The 22,794-nt window shown below is 39.5% G+C and overlaps 1 protein-coding gene across 2 annotated transcripts in view; it reads left to right on the top strand.

The window, feature by feature from the left end:
* The window catches only part of LOC138736756 (adhesion G-protein coupled receptor F2-like), a 91,598-nt gene that overhangs the window by 13,686 nt on the left and 55,118 nt on the right, over positions 1-22,794 (top strand). For both annotated transcript variants that reach the window (XM_069886764.1, XM_069886765.1), the window contains 2 exons: positions 17,318-17,428; positions 22,288-22,342. In XM_069886764.1, the coding sequence (XP_069742865.1) occupies positions 17,318-17,428; positions 22,288-22,342 (166 nt within the window). The remainder of the gene's footprint in view (positions 1-17,317; positions 17,429-22,287; positions 22,343-22,794) is intronic.

A 22,794-nucleotide genomic window follows, 5' to 3' on the forward strand; every position in this document is an offset into this window, starting at 1 on the left:
GGCTGATGTCGATCCTTGCTTATTGCTGCTGCTCTCTAATGGCAGCGTTCCCTGTTGAGATTCTTAATGGTAGAGGGTATTTTACCTCTGATGTCCTGGGTTCTGTCCCTACTACTTTTTTTCAGGCTTCATGCACAGGGGTATTGGAGTCCCCATACCAGATACCATCATGCAGCTGTTACCACACATCTGTAGAAATTTGCTAGGGTTTCCAGTGTCGTACCAAAACTCCACAAACTCCTGAGGAAGGAGAGGTACTGACATGCTATTTTCCCGATCCCATTAGTGTTTTGGGTCCAGGAAAAACTCCCAAGAGTTTAAATTTGCTCACTTTCAGTTGCTGGTATCCTTTACATTGATTGTGCTGGAAAATAGGCTGGTGCTTTGACAAGTCTGAGATTAGAAATGTTGGAATTAAGGACGATGTCAAATCTGACTGAATCCATTTTGATGGATAGTTTTGAATGCTTCAGGTGTAATGTGCTTCAGATTTGAACTTTCCTTTCAAGTACCCATGTAATGCTAATTGATTCTTTAATTCCAATTCAAAATTTGTATGTGTTTAACAGGGGAATTAGTGATCCACCCAAGCTTCCTGACAGTTCTGCAGGTGATGCCTGAAGTACCAAGGGGTGTAGCAGGTTCACTTGGTGGGACAGTGCTGTTCTTGGGGGCCCCTGTCACCAGAGGCTCCCTTCTCTCATGTATTGTAATGCAGCAGTTGCTTTCACAGAGGGGAAACATCATTGCATCTTTACACCATAAAGTGGGCTCAAGCGTGTTAAAGTGGAGTTCAGCAGCTCACCTAAAAGCAGCATTAGCTACTAAAATATGTCAACTTGGAAATGTCAGTGTTAAGCTGAAGGTGCTCAAGGCATATATTCTTGAACTATCTGGGGTTTAACATTTTTTTTCCAAAAATGTAGATTTTATATTGAATTGGAACATATACTATAAAGGCAGGAGAAACAATTTTATTTTATGCCACCTAGAATTTATTTGAATTACTAAAGTGTTTTTTTTTTCTTCTTCAGATCTGACAAGGAAATAAATGACTAAGAAGTTTTTAATTTTATTGGCAAAGTTTCATTGCTGGTAATGTTTAAAATTTACCTGAGCTACAAGGAAGTCTTTTCCTTTAAGCACACATCAAAATGTAATTTTCTGGCCATTTTGTTGTAACATTCAGGAGATGGTTAGTGACTTAACAAGATTTTCTTGAAGAAAACTAAGTTAATTTTGTGGCCTGTAAGTTTATTATGAGCAGTCAAATCATAGTCTTGCAAAGATAGAATTCACTTGTCACCTTGAACTGCATTATCTGCTCTCTTATGGAGCAGCAAAATTTTCTAATTTTCTAAAATGGCGAACCTTTGGATTAATTGGTTGAGGGATTAGAAGAAATTGAGCAGGACCACTGAAAGTATGAAACCAGTCAGAAGAGGCCACTGGTGTTTGCGATGCCCACTTAATTGTAATTTAATCAATTCAACAGTCTCTGTTAAACCCAGTGAAATGTAGTGGGGATAAAAGGGCATCGCAGGGGTCCTTGGATTATGAAAATTTCATAAATTTTATTTTTTTTAAATTTTGACATAAAGCACGGAAACAGGCTCTTTCAGCCTACAAGCCCATACCAACCAATTGCACCGAATTGCCTTACAATCCCTGGTACATTTTAGAGGGTAGGTGGAAACTAGAACTCTCGGGGAAAACTCATGCAGACATGTGGGATTCGAACCCTAGTCCCAATCGTTGGTGCTATAAAAGCACTGCACTAACTACTTCACTAACCATGCCACCTTAAAGACTTGACATGAGGAAATTAATTCTCCTAGACTCTGCACTTGAGTATAACACTCCAATCTCTTTACCTGGAAACAAGGAGAGATCATCAAAAAAATAATCTCCAAACTCTCCTTCAGGTAAGATCAAATGTTATGAATTCCGAGTTATCTCCTATTAGCACACACAGTCACACATGTAGACCTTCTGGCCTGTCAAGCCTGCTCTTCCATTCAGTAAGATCAAGGCTGAAATGGTCATGGACTCTGCTTCACTTACCTGCCTGTTTCCCCACAACCTTTAATTACCCTATGATTCAATGAAGATATTCGATGAATATCTTTAGGCCATTTCAGATAGCCCAAAAGTTGAGATATAAAGGCGGAGAAACTCCACCAAAACGCAAAATCAACTACCTTTCTGAATGTGCGGAGGCAGTCTCCGAGCTGTATATTCCAACCCCTCTCCGAGAGGGATAATTTCCACAGTGCAGCTCTCCGCCAATCAATCTGAATGTACAGTCACAGAAAGCGGCTGTTTAGGGGTGGGCTGACAATGCCGTCAGCTCGCGACCCATCTTCCCACTCACCCCTTGCCCTCCAAGTCAGGGCCAGTGGGGCAGCAGGGGCCATTGAGGCAGCGGGAGCCAGCTGAGTAGCAGAGGTAGTCGGGGCAACGGGGACCAGGGGGACAGTAGGAGCCATCAGGGGGCGGCCGGTGCAGGCTGGGACAGCCACACAGGGCTGCTTTGGCATTCAGGGCCACTCTCTGTGATTGAAAACGTGGCAGAGCAATGGCGTCTTCCCTACCCATAATCCCCCATGCACCTGGAACTGTTCTGGGAACCATAGAGCGGTTTCAGCTGCCGGGGGATTATGGGTAGGGAAGACGGCCATTGCTCTGCCACATATTTATGATGGGTGGCGCTACGGCACCAGTTACCCCACCTCTGTCAGATCCGGAGGGCACTATGGGGCACCTCTGGATATGAATGGGACGCTGGAGCAACCTTTTAGGGCTGCTGTCTGAAAAGTAAGTTCCCATTTTTCCATCTGCTCAGTAGCCAATCTCAAGGCAGAGGCCTGACATAAAATGGACTATAAATACACTTCAAGAGGAATGCTCTTCTACTTCCTTGAGCAATGAATTCCACAGATTAAACTGCAGATAGTTTTCTCCGTGATTCGCAGGTTAACTCCCTCCATCATTCCCCATGGGCTTCATTCAGACATATGTTTCTCACAGTTCACTTGCTGATATCTAATTCTATCACCTATGCTAAATTCCCCGTTAATTCTTTGCAAATTAGTCTCAAGTGTTGTACGCCTGAAGATTTTGCATTACAATTTTGGGGAAATTGTTTATTTTTGATTTATGGAAACTTCTATTTATGAACAGTTCTTAGTAATAGAAGTATTATGTAACTCTGAGTGGCCTGCATTACATTTCCAGGATGAAAATCTCAGGAAAGCAAATTATCAAAAACAAAGGAATGTGGCTAATGATACGGTTCTTTGAAACTGCCATGGTGGCTTTTTATAGTGAAAATTAGCGATTTGTAAAGACAGGTTTCCTCTGCCTTTAAGACATTCCATTTACCTGCATAAAAAGTCCAAAGGTGGATTGGTGGGTCCAACGCAATTCAAGGGTGTTAGTGTCAGAGGTGGAGCGAAGTCACTCCACCTTCTGTGTAAAAGGATTGCAACTGAAAGTGGCATGAAACAGGAATGTAAGATGATTGATGTTGCATTGATAGTCCCGTTGCCTCACTGTGCTGTCACAGAGCAGCCGGTGGAGCTGTCAGGCTTCTCTCGTTTACATTGCCCAGTTCCCTCAAGCCGTGCTGCTTGCCTGCCCCGCTCCCTCAAGCTTGCCTGCTTCCTTACACCTCCCGCCCCCTCATGCCACTTGTTCCTGATGGGGCTGTCAGGCAGCAGGGTAATGGGGTTGTTGGGATGGAGTGGGGCAGTGGGATTGGTGTGGGGCTGATGGGGGGGGGGAGATGGGGCAAGAGGAAGAAAAAAATAAAAGAATGAAGGAAGGGTGGGCAGTTTGCAACCTCTGAAAGGCTTGGGATTAGATAAGTTTCAGTTTGCTTTTGTATATTTAGCTTTATCTTTAGCGAAAAAATGTATTGCTAGTACGTGGAAAGATACAAATATGATTGATATTAATAGATGGCATAATGAGATAATATATTGTTTAATAATGGAAAAAATATGTATTTCATGTGATAATAATAATTTTTTATTAATAAGTTGTTATATTCAGAATATTTATATTTCAATTTACATTGATTAGATCTTAATATGTGTATTTAATTTTTCTTTAATATTTTTTTTTCTTTCTTTATGGCTCTCCTTAGGAGAGTTGGCTGAAGGTGGGGGGTTTCTTTTCTTTTTTTTCTATATATAAAAAATAATGTTCATGTTTATGGTTAATTGTTGTATATGACATATTATTTGTTTTTTGAACGAATAAATAAAGTTTTTTTTTAAAAAAGGAGGGTGGGGAATGGAGAGGGAAGGGAATGAGCGGGGCGGAGAGGGACTGTCAGGCAGCAGTATGGTGGGGCTGTTGCAGCCGCTGCTGTGCTACACATCCCGTCCCCTTTTCCCCTCTCCCACTATGAACTCTGCCCTTACCCATATATCCTCCATTATCCACACATCTGCCTTGGCCCCCTCGTGCAACAAGGACAGGATTTCCCTTGTCCTTGCCAACCACCTCACCAGCCTCTGCATCCAATAAATCAGCCTCTGACATTTCCACCACCTGCTACGTGATCCCACCATCAAATGCATCTTCTCTGCTCCTCCCCTCTCTGCCTTCTGCAGGGACTGCTGCCTCCATGACTCCCTTGTTCTTTCCTCCCTTCCCATCACTACCCCCTTTGACCCTTGCCCCTATGATGTCAGGATGTACTCTACTTGCACACACATCTCTTCTCTCACCACCATTTGGGGCCTTAAATGTCCCTTCCAAGGGAAGCAATGGGTCATTGACCACTTCCGGACCTCCCTTTGTGTCTCCTCTACATCGCAGAGACTGGGTACAGACTGGGGTAATGCATCATTGTCCACCACAATAGCAGGGATTTCCCAGTAACAACCTATTTCAATTTCCTGCCCCATTTCCTTAGGCCTTTTCAAATTGCCATGCAAAATGGGGTTAACGGGCAATTTGCCCAGTTAGTGCCCCAGTTATGTAGCAGTTTGAAAGGATTTGACCTGGTCAACCCCGTCAGAATACACTGTGTCCCTGACCTACCTCAAAGGGAGTCAGGGAACCCAGTTAAACATACCTAGGTCACATCAACAGGCAATTTGAAAATGAAAATGGCCGATGCACTTATTCTGATGATGTCAGTGCTTGCGTGCGTCACTGGGCAACCAGCATCTGAACATCCAGTAGTACTTCCGGTGAGTACGTGATGCATCATTGTGGGGGTGGGATTCCCCTTAAATCGCTGGGTTGGCAATTTAATGGGTTGAACCTCCTGCAATTTAAAAGGTGCTTCCAGCACCTTTGCCCCAGTAATCGCACCTGGGTCCCAGGAGGGCTACCCAGGTGCTGCAGTTTAAAAGGTGCTCAACGAAATGATCTCCCAGTCTGTGTCCGGTCTTCCCAGATTAGAGGTGGCCATTATCAGGAGCACTAGTTGCAGTAAATGACCCCTGCAGATTCACAGGCAAAGTGTTGCTTCATTTGGAAGGACTGTTTGAGACCCTGAATAGTGTTGAGGGAGGAGGTGCAAGTGCAATTTCTTGCGGTCACAAGGGTAGGTACCAAGAGGGTGATTGGTAATGAACAGACATGGCAGTCATGGAGGGAGGACCCCTAAGGAAATTGAGAAGGGAGGATAAGATATGTCTGGTGATGGGATCCCACTGCGGCTGGCAGAAATTGCAGAGTCTATGTTGGATGTAGAGAATGGTAGGTGAGAATGAGGGGAAGCAGGTTCTTGCTGCATCTGTGGTTGGGGGGAGGGGAGCAGAGCAAATGACTGAAAAATATGGAATACTGATAGGGGCTGAGTTAATGGCAGTAGATGGAAAGCCAAGTTTTCTGAAGGGCGACAACATCCCAGATATCCTCATTCTGGGAGCAGATGCAGCAGAAACAGAAGAATTGAAAGGAACAGAATCCTGACAGGAGACGGAGGGAAGAGGTGTAATCAAGGTAACTGTGGGCTTAGTAGCTTTATAGAAGTTGTCTATTGATAGTTTGTCTCCCAAGATTGGGAAAGGGGAGAGTTTCTAGAAATTAGACCGTGTATTTGAGATCAGGGTGGAAGTTGACAATGAAGTGGATAAAGTTGACGAGATCATAAAATTCACTTGTCAACATGTCTGTCCATAGTATCATGCACTGCCAAACTAAGACCACCTGCAAATTGGAGCCAAAAAACCTTGTATTCTGACTTGGCACCGTTCAACTGGATGGTATTAGCATCAATCTCCGGTTTCTGTAAGTTGCCCCTTCCCCCCCCACCCCCCCCCCCGCCAAAAGTTTCCTTTCCTCTGGTGCTTTAGCGCTCTCTATTTCTCTTCCCTTTTCCCTGCCTCCTCTCCATTGGCTCTCTCTCTCTCTCTCTCTCTCTCTCTCTCTCTTCCCCCCCTCCCCCTTCTCCTCTGTCTCCTTTCCCTTAGCTATGCTTCCACAGACATCCAAACAACCCCTCTCCCCCAGTCAATTCACACCTTTCCTCTCTCCTGTGTCCCATCCATATCCAATTAACACCTTTTGTTGATTGGTCTGTACTCCTCCCCTCCCCCCCCACCCCCCCCCCCCCCCCCCCCCCCCCCGCCACCCATTCTTCCGTCCTTAGTTTTTAATTCAGGCAACTGCCAGCTTTATACTATTACTGTGAAGAAAAGCTCAGGCCCAAAATGTGTCCTCTGGACACTGCGCGACCTGCTGAGTTCATCCACAGCATTTCTGTTTTCACTAGATTTTAAATGACCTGACCTGCAGGAATCCAACTTCACACAAATTCGCCCATTCAATTTTAAAACATTTTTCAAGTTAGCTGTAATAATAATAAGAATTATAATTATAATAATAACATAATTGAATGTATTCATTAATGATTGAGTTCAGTATGCATTTCATTAGATAAATCATGGTTGGCGTTCAATGAAGTGTAAGAATCTGTGCAGAGCAACATGATCTGAGTTGCTTTAGAAAACAAATGGCTCTGACTGATGGAGAAATCAGCTTATGGATTTGTACTGACAATAACCACACCAGCAGTGCGAGTATAAGACAGCTTTAATAAACTAATAGGTACACTAAGAGGTCTTGTCTCTCTGCAAGACGAACCTGGAAGGCTTGACTGTAGCTCTAGACTGCTTTATATACAAGGTCACCGGGATGACCCCTGGTGACCTAGTGGTGTAATTACATATCAGCACAGGATTGTTCTCAGGAACAGAACCCTGATGTAACCTCGTGGATGCCTACTCTGGAATCATTTGTGTACGTTTGTTTAAAACTATTTCAGATTTATGCAGTGTAATTTAGTATGTGGAAAAAAACCTAAAAGAGACTAATGGTGATGATCTACAAATATAATAGCCCACCTCACTGACAAAAGGCAAAGGAGGAAAAACCCAACACCCAACCCCAACCAACCAATTTTCCCCTGCAACCGCTGCAACCGTGTCTGCCTGTCCCGCATCGGACTTGTCAGCCACCAACGAGCCTGCAGCTGACGTGGACATTTATCCAACTGCACGAAAACCAACAAGGTCGGGTCAGATACAGCAATGAGCTCTCTGAACCCTTCTCCATTAACGATGGCGTGAAGCAAGGCTGTGTTCTCGCACCAACCCTCTTTTCAATCTTCTTCAGCATGATGCTGAACCAAGCCATGAAAGACCCCAACAATGAAGACGCTGTTTACATCCGGTACCGCACGGATGGCAGTCTCTTCAATCTGAGGCGCCTGCAAGCTCACACCAAGACACAAGAGAAACTTGTCTGTGAACTACTCTTTGCAGACGATGCCGCTTTAGTTGCCCATTCAGAGCCAGCTCTTCAGCACTTGACGTCCTGCTTTGCAGAAACTGCCAAAATGTTTGGCCTGGAAGTCAGCCTGAAGAAAACTGAGGTCCTCCATCAGCCAGCTCCCCACCATGACTACCAGCCCCCCCACATCTCCATCGGGGACACAAAACTCAAAACGGTCAACCAGTTTACCTATCTCGGCTGCACCATTTCATCAGATGCAAGGATCGACAATGAGATAGACAACAGACTTGCCAAGGCAAATAGCGCCTTTGGAAGACTACACAAAAGAGTCTGGAAAAACAACCAACTGAAAAACCTCACAAAGATAAGCGTATACAGAGCCGTTGTCATACCCACACTCCTGTTCGGCTCCGAATCATGGGTCCTCTACCGGCATCACCTATGGCTCCTAGAACGCTTCCACCAGCGTTGTCTCCGCTCCATCCTCAACATCCATTGGAGCGCTTTCATCCCTAACGTAGAAGTACTCGAGATGGCAGAGATCGACAGCATCGAGTCCACGCTGCTGAAGATCCAGCTGCGCTGGGTGGGTCACGTCTCCAGAATGGAGGACCATCGCCTTCCCAAGATCGTGTTATATGGCGAGCTCTCCACTGGCCACCGTGACAGAGGTGCACCAAAGAAAAGGTACAAGGACTGCCTAAAGAAATCTCTTGGTGCCTGCCACATTGACCACCGCCAGTGGGCTGATATCGCCTCAAACCGTGCATCTTGGCGCCTCACAGTTTGGCGGGCAGCAACCTCCTTTGAAAAAGACCGCAGAGCCCACCTCACTGACAAAAGGCAAAGGAGGAAAAACCCAACACCCAACCCCAACCAACCAATTTTCCCCTGCAGCCGCTGCAATCGTGTCTGCCTGTCCCGCATCGGACTTGTCAGCCACAAACGAGCCTGCAGGACTTTTACCCCCCTCCATAAATCTTCGTCCGCGAAGCCAAGCCAAAGAAAAGAAAAATCTTCGTCCGCGAAGCCAAGCCAAAGAAAAAGAAAGAAAAACACAAAATGAGGAAATATAACTATTATAGAACCTTTTAACTGAAGATCATTAAAATAATTATTTTTTTCCTCAAATTAATAAAAGTATGCAAAACATATATCAATGACTGCATGACAAGTTAATAGCCCTAGCTATAATCTGTTTTCTGACCCTCAGTTAGACTTCATAGCATCATAGAATTAGAGAGAGACACCAAGTCCCTGTTAATCCCAATTGTTATTATCCGACATTTCTATCAACTCCTTTCCAATTCGATCACTCACGTATGCACATTAGAGGAATTTACAGGGCTCATTTATCCTATCAACCTGCACATCTTTGGGATGTGGGAGGAAACTGGGATACCTGAAGGAAACTCATGAATAGGAATCAAGGAAAAGACTCTCCCTTGATTATTTGGCGGTTAGTCCCTGCACAATTTTACAAAGTCTCCTCAGCTTGTTACTACAAACCTTCATTTGAGATTATCCCAATGATGGAAGTATTTCAATATCTATCCCAATATACTCCTTCAGGAACCTTGTGTATCAATATGATCACCCCTCATTCTTCCAAATTCCAAAGAATAGAGATCTCATTTCTTTAGCTGTGTGGAAAGTCAACTGTCTCACCCCAGGAATTAGTTATTTGGAATGTCTCCAAGAGTTGTCTATCCTTTTTTAAATAAGTGGACAAAAATTGTTCATAATACATCAACCCTGTGCAATTGTAACAGGACGCCCCTTTACCCAAACTCCAACCTTCTTGCAATAAAGGCTAATATCCCAAATGCTTTTGATTCTTGCACACCTAATCCCTCTATATTTATTCATGAGTAACATTTCTCCATTCAGATAACACTGGGCGCTTAGATTCCTCTTATCAAAATACATGACTTCACACATGTCCACATTAAACTCTATTTGCCCAATCTTCACCCTCTCACATAACTTCATCATATCTTGCTGTAGAGCCCAAGTATTATTGCAACAGGCACTCCGATTTATTTTCCTGTCATCTTGAAGGCCCTTCAGTTTGCCCTCTCCTCCGGGTTATTAAAGGTAAAAGGTAAAGGTTCCATTATTGTCACATAGAACTACATTTAGAATGTAACACACATGAAATTCTTTAACTTTGCCGACAGTAAGGAAGACAGAGAGTCGCCACTTTGTCGAGTGCCCCTCACGGAAATGAGGTCCCAGAGATGAACGAACCCACAACCCCGGTTTACAAGGCCAGTGCTCTAACCACTGAGCTATCAGAAATTTGTATTAATATATTTCATAAGGAGTAGCAGCCCAACAACTGTTTCTGGATGCTCCACCACATATATTCTTACAGCCAATGAAGGCTTATTTATTCTTTTTTCTTTGTGTTCGAACCAATAACCAGTCTTAAATCCACATGAATGACATCCCCTCATATCACATGCTCTTATTTTGTTCTCCAGCCTTTATGTGTTGCCTTGCCAAATGCCTTCTGAAAATCCAAATGCATGAACTCTATACTCTAACAACCCAATTTGTTATATTCTCAGAGTTCTACCATGTTTTTTCTAAATGACTAACCATTTCTTCATGACTTGTATACTTCAGTACCTTGGAAATGAATATGGGAATCACACACACACACACACACACACACACACACACACACACACACACACACACACACACACACACACACACACACACAATGAACTGATACATACAATGATCAAGGAAAAATCACTACAATGCCCCACCACCCCTTGACAGTGCAGGCACGGCTCTATGATGCCAACCCTTTTAACAGTGCCCATCTTACCAACAGTTTCTCCAGTACCCTTCCACATTTCTAGGCCTGGAGTGAATCAGGGTGGTCCCAAGCTAGCAAAGAGAGAGAACCAAGAGCACATGACACCTTTATGGCGCTGGAGGGACAATCCCAGATCATTTACAGGGTCCAATGGCTCAGTGTCAGCAAGATTAATCCAATTACAACAGCCAATGGTCCAAGGCCAGGTCCAGGCAGGCTGGAGAGTGCAGTCCAGGTCATTTACATAGGTCAACAGCAAGGTGTGCACTAATGGGTGGTGTGGAATCAAACAGCTGGTGTGTCCTCCGACTAGGTGGGGGGGGGGGGGGATGCTGTCATGTGACAGCCACAACCATTCCAGTACAGATTTTAAATAGCTTTATATTTCAGCCCCATTTGCTGATAATATGACTCCTACAACATTGAAACCATTAAATACCAGAGTAACGTGAGTAGTTTCAATATAATTGCTTCCATGACTGGAAATCTATGGTGGCTTACCTGTTTTACCAGTTCATATTGTGTCAACAAATTCCAACTATGAATGAATAACAACAAATAATTGTCTTCTCACTTCCTTGAGATAATAAAGGAGACTTTCTACTTCGATTCATTTGTGTCATTCTAAGGTATTACTTTCTGTCTGTCTTTTAATCGGTGGAAATTCACCGACTGACAATTAGCATTTTGTCAGCCTAGAGTAGGTGCCTTTAAATTGCTTTTTGTACTTTAATTTCTAAAATTGCTTTAACATCTCCTTGCCTTTTCGGGTATCATATTTTTCGTACTTCACAGAAGGGTCATAGAGTGTATTTCTTCAGTTCTCCATTCCCCTCCCACCCCCCACCTACATTTGTTTCATTGTAACTGATTTTTCTCTCTCATCTGCCCATCAACTCAATTTTGATGTTCCTATCAGCCACCTACACCATGCATATTTTACAGTAACCCATTAGCCTACCAGTCTGCATATCTTTGGGATGTGAGGAGACACTGGAGCATCGCAGAAAAACCAATAACAGGAAGAACATCCAAACTCCACATGTAAAGCACCAGAGATCTGGATTGAAACAGATTGCAAGATCAATGAAGGAGCAGAACTATTTGCCATTTCATGTTCTGCATGAAGTATAATATGAAGTATACTCTTTCATATCAACTACCTTAATATACCATTATTCATACGTACAAGGATTTGATGACAAATACTAAGAAATTTACTTCTACAATGTTTCTTTTATTACAAAAACAGGAACTACTAAACATGGAATCCATAAATCTAGACAAAGGCAGGAGCTGGATTTGAATATTAGAATTGATGAGCAAAGATGTTCAACATCTGTCGAGATTGTATGATAAATATTATTAATATAAGGTATAGATTAGTTCAATTTTTTTTAACATCTGCTATATTTGACACCACAAAAATGAAATCAGATTTATCAGATTAATGTTTTAGATCTGGTAAGGAGATGGGAACTTTCTTCCACTCAATTTGGTCATGTCCCAAGATAAAGCCTTTTTGGGTGGACTTAGGGAATTTTTTTAGAACAAGTTGCAGGCATTGTATTTCCACAAAACCCAGACTTATTTCTTTTGTGAAATCTAGAAGGAACAAAAACTAAGTTGAAACTAGTGATATACCAAATAAAATTTGTTAAAATGGCATTAGCAGTGGGAAGGAAGTGTATTGCTGTGACTTGAAAATCTGATTCACACTTGGGAATGAGAAGATGGAATGCAGAAATTCAAAGTTGTATCACCTTGGAGAAAATTACATATAATTTGAGAAATAAATATGGTATATTTTTGTAAATTTGGAGCCCATATATATGCACATTTTAGATATAATTATGTTGTAGTGTTTTTCCAGCCTCGTGAGACCTGAGTTAATCTTCTTCCTTAAATTGATCATATAAACCTTGTTAGAGTCATGTGTTTTGGAAAGCAATCTTCCAAGCAATCCATGAAGCTATTTTTCTTTTTCCTTTATATTATTAAATATCCTTTTTGTATATAAATTTCTTTGGGGGTGGGGAGTTTAGGGAGAGGGTTATGGGAGGGGAGGGGGATGGGTTATAACCATCATGTAATGATTGAAATTCTCTTAAATTTAAATTCTTATGTTTTTATATTGTTTATTAATTATATATATATATACAAAAATTTTAAATAAAATATTTTTAAAAATTGTTTTTTTTATTCGATATTGATTGCACGGCAATAATTTTAAAGAAAAAGACAATGAATTTGGTTGCATGATGTTTTGACCTTTGTGATTTTACAGCAGGTTGTACCCTAGATTAAGGTGCTCTCTGTGGTGTCTCCTATACCAAACCAATCATCTGCTTATCTCCATTATCATTTCTTTCACCTTACTTCATTGCTCTGAAATTGATGTCTTCTCTTTGATTTGGGCTTTTGTAAAATACTTTTGTATCAAAATTTTGATTAGAATACATTCTGTCTTCTTTACTCCATTTTACTAGTTTTACTCTGTTTTGTACTGCTCCTTCTATTCTCAATCATCATGTTAATTTCTGCTTCCAATGAACAAATATAGTTATTTCGGTTCTGGCAAGTTCTGCTGGTAAAAATGCATGATTATTGATAACCAACCAAATCATCACAGGGCAATCAACTTGGAAGGAGTGAGGAAGACTCATACAAAATGTAACACTAGGTTCCCCCTCCATGATCCCATCTGAAGTTAGACAACATTGTTAATGCCTGTGCTTCATTAAAAAAAAATCTGATCAAGGCTATGTTCAACTGTATCTATTCCCTGTTCAATTAGTTCCTTCTTGGTGTATCTTAGAAATCTGCCCTCTCTGAACACAAGTTATCATTGCACCTCCAGAACCCTTTATCAGACTATTTCTGACAAAGGATCCTGGATCAAAATGTTTGTTGATTCCCTTTTCTCACATACTGCCCAACCTGATGAGTTTTTCAGCATTTCTGTTTTTATTTTAGATTTCTAGCTTCTTAAGTTTTTTTTTTATTATAATGTTTTTTAAGATGCAAACATGCTTTTTTTCACTAAGGGTGGGACGAGAACTAGAGGAAATGGATTGAGGGTGAAATGTGAAATATTTAAGGGGAACCTCTTAACCTGGAGGATGGTGAGAGTGTGGAACGGGCTTACAGTGGAAGTGGTGGATTTGGATTTGATCAGGATTTATTGTCAGAGTACCAACAAGACATCACAATCACCCTGAAATTCTTTTTCTGCAGGTGAGGCAAAATTACCACTTATTGGTTGTGCAAAAATATCAGTGCACATGTAAACAAATAAAGAACCATAAACAGATAACAAATGTAAACAACTGTGCAATGCAGAGAAATCTTTAAAAATAGCACAAGTAAAAGTCCTTAAATGAATCCTTGATTGACTTTGTTGTTAAGGAGTCTGATGGTGGGGGGGAGGGGGTAGAAACTGTCCCTGAACCTGGTGGTGCGAGTCTTGTGGCACCTATACCTCTTTTCTGATGGCAGCAGCAGGGACAGAGCATGAAGTATGGATTCTTGATGATTGCCGCTACTCTCTGATGGCAGTATTCCCTGTAGATGTTCTCAATAGTAGGGAGGGTAGGCTGTGTTCACTACTTTTCGCAAGGCTTTACACCAGGGGTATTGGTGTCCCCATACCAGACCGTGGTCTGGTATGCACACTTTCCACCACACATCTGTAGAAATTTGCCAAGATTTCTGGTGTCATACCAAACCTTTGCAAACTCCCGAGGAAGTAGAGGTGCTGGCGTGTTTTCTTCATGATGCCTGTAGAGCTCGTCGAAAGAACCAAAGACTTGTTGATCCAAACCAAGGCTTTTATTAGCAAAAGACAGGAGCACTTCACAGGTGGCCAACCAGTCCGGAATGATCCGACCTGGCTAGGGACACAACCCTTTAAGGCCCAGACAGTAGGTGTGGCTAAGCTCTCAGCCAATCGCTGTAAGCACAGTCATTACACTCTAGATACTGTAACTATATACATTGGTGATAGGTCTGTACTATCACAATGCCATTAGAGTGTTCAGTCCAGGAAAGATCCCCCCGAGATAGTGACTCACAAGAATTTAAATTTGCTGACAGTCACAAGTCACACAGTCGTAGCTGTAAAGTGAGTACAGCAGAGGGATAAAAATGCAGCCCCGTGACACTCCAGTACTGATGGAGATTGTGGAGATGTTCTTACCAATCTTCACTGATTGTGTTCTGGAGGTGAGGAAATTCATGGTCCAATCACACAGTGGGTATTGAATCCCAGGTCTTTGAGTTTGTTGTTCAGTTTTGAAGAGATGATTCTTAAATGCTGAACTGTAGTCAACAAAGATCATCCGGCATTGAAGAGAATTTTGAATAGGTACATGGATGGAAGGAGTATGGAGGGCTTTGGTTGAGTGTAGGTAGATTGAATGAGGCAGAATAAGTAATACAGAATGGAATAGATGAACACCATAAGATTTTATATATAAATGGGAGCCAAGATTTAATGTTTGGTGACAAGGAAATGCCACTATTGAAGTATGGTATAAAGCAAATACTGAAATGGGAACAATGAACCCTGGATTACCTAAAATGCCTTTGAATCAAAAAAGACTTACCCATTTACATTGTATAATCAACTTTTGAATATTTGGTTTTCTAAGGGAATTAGAAATAGAGAAAATTGTTATGAAGGTGGAAATTTAATGTAATTTGAACAATTAAAAATAAACATAAAAATATACAATATTTTGTTATTATTAAATAAAAGCACATTTATGAGATAAACTGGGTCCAACAATGTTGTTACCTAAAAGTAGTGAACTAGAAACCTTGATTTGTAATAGATCTATTAAGAATTTTATCTCAGCCATGTAGACATTATTGCAAAAGAGAATTCATAGGTCTAGACAGAGATGGGAGACAGATTTAAATATTATTATTGGGGAGAAAAATTGGTCGGAACTATGTCTGGATAGTTTGACAAATACAATAAATGTTAGATTTAGACTGGTTCAGTATAATTTTTTTTACATTAACTATACCCCACAAAAATTAAATAGATTGAAGTCAGATCTTTTAGATCAATGTTTTAGATGTAGCCATGAGATTGGTACTTTTTTTTGCATTCTACATGGTCATGTCCAAAATTGAGACCATTTTGGATTGAGTTAGGAACTTTTTTGGAACAGGTCCCAGCAGTTAACTATACACAGAGTCCAAAGTTGCTTGTACAGGGTAATATTTCATGGATAAGACCAAAATGAAAACTGAATTTATATTAAAAAGAATTTGTAAAAATTGCATTAGCAGTTGCAAGAAAAATTTCAGCAATATCAGATCATCATTTAGGTTTGTAAAGATGGAAATTCACAACTGTACACCTATTGAGAAGATTACATACAACTTTAGAAATAAATAGGATACACTTTTGAAAATTTGATGCCCATATTTATATATTGTTGGTATAAATTTATAAATGGCTTTCCCAAAACCTCATGAAACCTCGTTAACTCCTTAGAATAAATAAACAACTAAAATTGAAAAAGGTTAGAATCAAGTCAACCAGGTCAGCTTTTTTTTTACTAATTGTATTCTTACTCTCTTTATTTCTTCCTACATCCTTTTCTATCTTTATTGGGGTTATTATTTGGGGGGAGGGGGTTGGGGGGTATTTTTCCTTTTTTGGCGGGGGGAAGTTTTTTAAAACCACGTATAATGGATTTGATATGATTACATGATTATTATATTTTGTATTTTGATATGAATATATTTATGGAAATTTTAAATAAAATTTTCCAAAAAAAGCAAGGAGTAGATGGATCAGATGGCCTGGTTTTGTTCTGTAGTTTTCTATGGTTCAATAGTTCTATGTAGAGGAGAGCACTCTGTGCACTCAGAAAGAAAAATCAGGGGCATAACTCCATTCTTTTTTCTTTGGCTTGGCTTCGTGGACAAAGATTTATGGAGGGGTAATGTCCACGTCAGCTGCAGGCTCGTTTGTGGCTGACGTCCGATGCGGGACAGGCAGACACGGTTGCAGCGGTTGCAAGGGAAAATTGGTTGGTTGGGGTTGGGTGTTGGGTGTAACTCCATTACATTTACAGGATTTCCCTATCACTTCCTGTCCACCATTGTGTTCTCATGAGAATCCACTCTCAAATATAGGCATTGAAGACGTATACTGTATGTGAGGCACTGCCTTAAGAAAGCAACCAACATCATGAAAGATCCCCATCAGCCTGACCACGATCATTTCTCACTGCTGCCTTCAGTTTGGCACCTCTAAATTAAAGAACATTTTTTTTCCCCAACCATTATCATACTCCTAACATTTTCCTTTATTATCCTAAATGTAATACTGGTCCAGGACCATCTGTTTGCACAATTGTAACATCACATTTTTTTTTGTATTAATTGCATTTGAATATTTTTTCATGTAAATTAATTTTTTTCTCTTATGCTAATTTAATTTATATTTATTGTTAGTGTATTTTATGTACGCATGTTGCTACAGCAAGGAAGAATTTCAGAGCAATTGTACATTGTACTAATGTGTATGACAATAAACTTTCACAAGATTCATTCCAGTCCTCTGCATATTACTGCATCTTTGCATTGTTAGAGATTTGAAGCTATTTCTCCAGCATAAATATATTTGCAAAGTATACCATATGGATTCTACTTTCTAACCATGTTATTCTATTAACATTTCTTGTAATTTTAACATTTTAGGCGTTTGCCATGATGTTTCAATCTAGGATTGTGTTATGCTGCCTGTTGATGATTTTTTTCTGTCAACGTGTTGAAGTTGATGAGCTACATATTTCAGCATCTCATCTTCCAGTAAGTCACCACTTCTGATAAACAAGTTGTAGCTGAACATGTAGCTAGAAAATGTATAGCTTCACAGGGATATAAATATATTTTGATATAGAATGGTACAATACAATTTTATTCATCAGTTATATCTAATTCTAATTTTTTTTTAAATGAATCCGACTCTTTTGGATTTATGTTTTAGATGTGGACAGGAAATTGGTACATTGTTTGCATTCTATTTGGCAGAGTCTTAAAGTTAAACCATCTTGGTTAGAAATGGGTAAATTATTGGAATGAATATTGGGGATTAAATTCCCACAGGATCCATTGTTATTTTTAATTGAGTGATATTAAGAAAATTGAACAAGTTGTTCAAATTGCTTTAGCAATAGCAAGAAAATGTATTGCCTAACTTGGAAGTCTGTCACGGATCTGGATATAGAAAGATGACATGCTGACATTCAGAGTTGTCTACCACTTGAGAAAAATTACTTATAATTTAAGAGACAAATATATATTTTGGAAGGTATGCAGTCCTTATTTACAAAATATGGGTGTAAATATTTAAATGAAGCTCTGACATTCCCTTTCTCCTCAGTACACTATAATAAACTTTCAAGTAATTGGCACTCCTGTTGAGAGTATCTTGTCCCTTTCTTACTCTCTCTTTCTCTTTGTGGAGTATGGAGGAGGTTGATATATAGGGAGATTTTCATATCTTTTTCTTTTGTATGCTGCATGTATATGTATTGATTTGAATTATTTTTCATTATTTGCTTCTTTTTGTGTGGTTCTAAATTTATAAATGACATTTATTAAAAAAAAGGAATGTAATTATATGTTTAACTCTCCAGTTAGTAAGGGAGAAATGAATGTTTTGTTACGAGCCCAGAGTACTCCAAAACCCAGCAGCAATAGAAATTCACAAAGACCATGGTTACTTAAACAAAACTTGCTTTTAATTTTTTTTTAAATGTAATAACATGATCAATCTTATTACTATTAATTTAACTGCCTTCTAATTTTGTGCAGAAGTATGTAATGTGTATATGTTCAGGAAAGTTTTCTGTTTCACTGTCCAATCATTCACTTTTCACTTCTCCAAGTTCACCAGTATCAGACAATTCTTATACTGTGCACAGAATTTAACATTTATGAATCTTCACCAGGTTCTGGTGCTTAAGGTTAAATGGTTACTGCTCATGAAGGTCCTTGTTGGTTTCATAGATAAACTTGTTGCTTTTTGGACACACACAAACAGACTATCTCCAATCAGTCACTTCAGTGTCTTGCAGAAGAAAATTTCCCCATCATGGGTTTTCCAAATGATAACCTCTTCTTACAGATCACCACAGAGTTCCTCTTGCTTCCCTTATTTCAGGAGAAACTGCCTAGCCAGCCATTTCTTCTTGTAAGGGCTACAAGGGTTTTGAACAGGCTGAACTCAGAACTCACAACCCATCTTCAAAATGGGATTTTTCAACCAGCCTGCCAGATTGCAATTTTTCAGCCTCAACTGCTGCTGTAGAACTGACTTCTCTCTCTCTCTCTCTCTCTCTCTCTCTCTCTCTCTCTCTCTCTCTCTCTCTCTCTCTTCCCCCAAAAGAGAAATCATATGATCCCCCCCTCTCTCGCTCTCTCTCTGCTTGTAAAAATCATATGACTTCTTTCAGGGCTCCAAACCCAATTTTTGAAAGATCTTATCAGTATCTCTGAGCCTGAACTTTATTGCCCATACACAATAGATCAGCATTCTTCAGTGCTTCTGCAAAGTTAACCAGAGCATCAACGTCTAGCTTCAGCAACGCTCTTGCATTTTAAATGAGTTGTCTTTTGTGAAGTGTTTCTCCATTTATGAAGTATAACCTATTCTAAACTCCCACAATCTATCTCTTTTAAAGACATATTTCAACCATAACTATTCTAACATCCCCCATAACTTTTCACCTTGGCAAATTAATGCAAATGTGTCATATATTTGTATGCAGCTAGTTGGTGAAATAATGAAAACTCAAAAATTAGGAAAGAGTCTGTGAGGCCAAGAATTCCAGGATATCTCTAATTATGAGACAATCCCAATTATATTTTTCTAAGGAGTTAGAGACTTTTCACCCACTTCTAATCCAATCCAATCCTTCTGTAACAAGGGGCAACCAAAATTTAGGCCAGGACCCAGTTATTGGAGTGTTTCCTGGATAGGCTGGAAGGAATGGAGCAGCTATCTGCCTCACATAGGCCACGTAGATGAGAAGGATGCCAAATCCCTGTTTCTAACCTTTGAAGGACTTTGACAGCTGGGTGACTTTGTAGGGAGATGTAAAGCCTTTGTGCCCAGCTAATAATTTAGCCAGGATTGTTACTGGAATTCCTGAGGTAAAAGTAAGGTTCACTAAAGTACAAAAAATAATATCCTTAAAAAGGAGACATTAATTACTGTGCTGCACCATCGGACAGAAGCAAACAAGTCTGTACAACAGGCTTTATTCAACCTAAACTTCCACAGAGCCAGCTGTGAGATTGTGCTGCTGTGAACTCTGAGATTGTCTTCGAAGGGCCAGCTCAGGCTTATATCCCCGAGGGTGATTGACACCTGACCGGGTGGGGCTTGTGTTGTCTTGTCCCCAAGCTCTTCTGCAGGTACAGAGGTTGCCCCCTGCAGTAGGCCAGTGTTGTACCACAACAATTACATTTTCCATTATTAAGCCTAGTGTTTAACAGAATCATCAAGTAGTGTTGCACCATCTGGCTGGTTCACCGTACTAGACCAGCATGAATATAAAAGAGTGAACCTCACTGCTGTTTGTCCCTTCTTTTCCCAATACATTGATTTTTGGGCTTAGGAGCTTGAATTGTTGTAACAACAAACAAGCCATGAATCACCTGTGGCTGAATTTTCCTAAAATCTGTTATAATTTGCAAAGTAAAGAAATCCAACCCTCTCTGTTAAAATGATTCTGGGTGTGGTAAAGTGTAGGTTAGAGTAGGAATTCAGAGGCATTAATAAGCATCCAGAGACAGGACTTCAAATCTCACCTCAACTACTGGGGAATTTTAATTCAATTCATTTACATTCCAACCATCAAACTAATGGATTGTTTGAAAAGTCATTTAGTTTCCTTTAAGGGAGGGGGGGAAAATCCTGTTATCCAGCCAGACTATGACTGTGAACACACAAATGTACAAAGACACTTAGTTGCTCTCTGATATAGCTAACTAAGCCACTTAGTTCAAGAAACATTTGTTCACATCTAAGCTGGAAGATGAACTGACATAAACAGCCATGAACTATTGCTTTGCATTTCTGAAATCCTTTGTATCCCTTTCTCACTGAAATTACCAATCCTTCAAAAGGAAATTGCTTAAATGCAGTAGTTGATCAAGGCATTTCAGGCATGCAGAGTAATTTGGGTAATACATAATGTCAATTAAAAAAAATCATAGGAGTTCAATTATGCTTTGCAACATTTTTCAAGAAAGAATATTATCAAGAAACAGTGCAGAGAGTGATTAATGAATTTTCTCTTCTTCTTTACAACATGGCAGAATAGTTCCATCAGTTTAATCTGGAGTCACAAAATGAGATTGATCTTTTTGTTCTGACATTGAAAAAGCTGAACTCCAAAAAAGATTTCGTAGGATTTTCTCTGCCTTAAAACTGGTTGATATTCTTCTAGTTGGCAAGATATTGCCTAAGAAAGTGAGAATGTAGGAATTGCATGGAAAAAGCATCAATGAATTATTCTTCTTGGGCAACATCCAGGAACAAGGATTTCCGAGATTACAATATCTTTTTCAATCATTACCTATTCGCTGTCTGGAATTTTTTTTCAAAAATTGAATAAATTAATAAGATTTGATGTAAGGAAGGGTAAGAAACTAAGAGTGGCTTTGGATAAATTAACATGGTCATATAAACAAGGTGGTTTGCAGTTACTAAATTGAATAAATTAATAAGATTTGATGTAAGGAAGGGTAAGAAACTAAGAGTGGCTTTGGATAAATTAACATGGTCATATAAACAAGGTGGTTTGCAGTTACCAAACTGAATAAATTAATAAGATTTGATTTAAGGAAGGGTAAGAAACTAAGAATGGCTTTGGATAAGTTAACACGGTCATATAAACAAGGTGGTTTGCAGTTACCAAATTTTAAAAAACTATTATTAGGGCATCTCATTTAAATTTTTTGTCAAACTTTTATCAGTTTAGGCGAAAACCCGACTTGGCTCAGGATGGAGCTATATAAATTAGAAGAAAATGTAGAATGTTTCTGAACATTTAATTTATAAATGGAATGAGAAATTAGTAAAGAATGAAAATATACCAATATTACATCATATATTAAAAATATGGAGTAATATACATTTAGAAAGATGGATAGTAAATGATCATTTGCCAAATATGTTGTTGAAGCAGAATCAATTAATTCCTTTAACAATGAATAATAATTTTTTAATGAATGGATAAGGAATTAAAAGAATAAAAGATTGTTTTTTTCGGTAATATTTTAATGACATTTGAGCAATTGAAATATAAATATGAAATATTGAATGACAATATTTTATTACCAATTAAAACATATTTAAAGGAGAAGATAGGAACAAATTTAAGGTTGGCTGAATTAAGCTACTTTTAATATATAATTATGGATACTATGAGAGTTTAAAAAATTATTACAAATATATATCAATATCTGTCTTAAATCCTAATTGGATTTGTTTCCATGTTATCAGAATTATTATTATTTAATAGGACAAATAGTTAATTTGCTTATGAACCAAACTGATACAACAATACAATCCTGCTTAAGAAAGTTAGTAATTTGGGTTTAAATGACTGTTTGAACAGTATATAATTCAATGATCTGAATATGCCACTATTCAGGCAGAAGATTATCCTACAGTAGAAGAGAGTAAAAGTCAAGACTATCTTAAAAGTGGTAAGTTATTAATGTCCTCTCATGTCCTCTAAAATCAAGGTGGCATTCTGCAGCAACTTTCTAAACTCTATCTAATGACAGATTAGTTTAAAATATCCTATTGACTTTTGAATAATTTGTGAGATAATAGGAAATTAAAAGAAATTTGGGATTAACTAATGTCCTTTAAATTGAACTGGTTACTACTTGTAAAGTGTGACTAGCCCACTCATTTCATAGTTGCAGCCTTCTCTCTCCAGTTGTACAAATCATGAGATTTGTAAACACATTTTTAAGATCAAGTTCACAGCATTCTTAAGAGGGAGAGTGAGCAGCCAGATGTCATAATCCATGTAGGAACCAATGACGTGGGTAGGAAGGGTGCTGAGGTCTTGCAAGGAGTGTTCAGGGAGTTGGGTGTGAAGCTGAAGGACAGGACCTCCAGGGGTGTGAACTCAGGATTTCTACTGCCA

This window comes from Narcine bancroftii, chromosome 6 (assembly GCF_036971445.1).
Source record: "Narcine bancroftii isolate sNarBan1 chromosome 6, sNarBan1.hap1, whole genome shotgun sequence".
NCBI classification, from domain to species: domain Eukaryota; kingdom Metazoa; phylum Chordata; class Chondrichthyes; order Torpediniformes; family Narcinidae; genus Narcine; species Narcine bancroftii.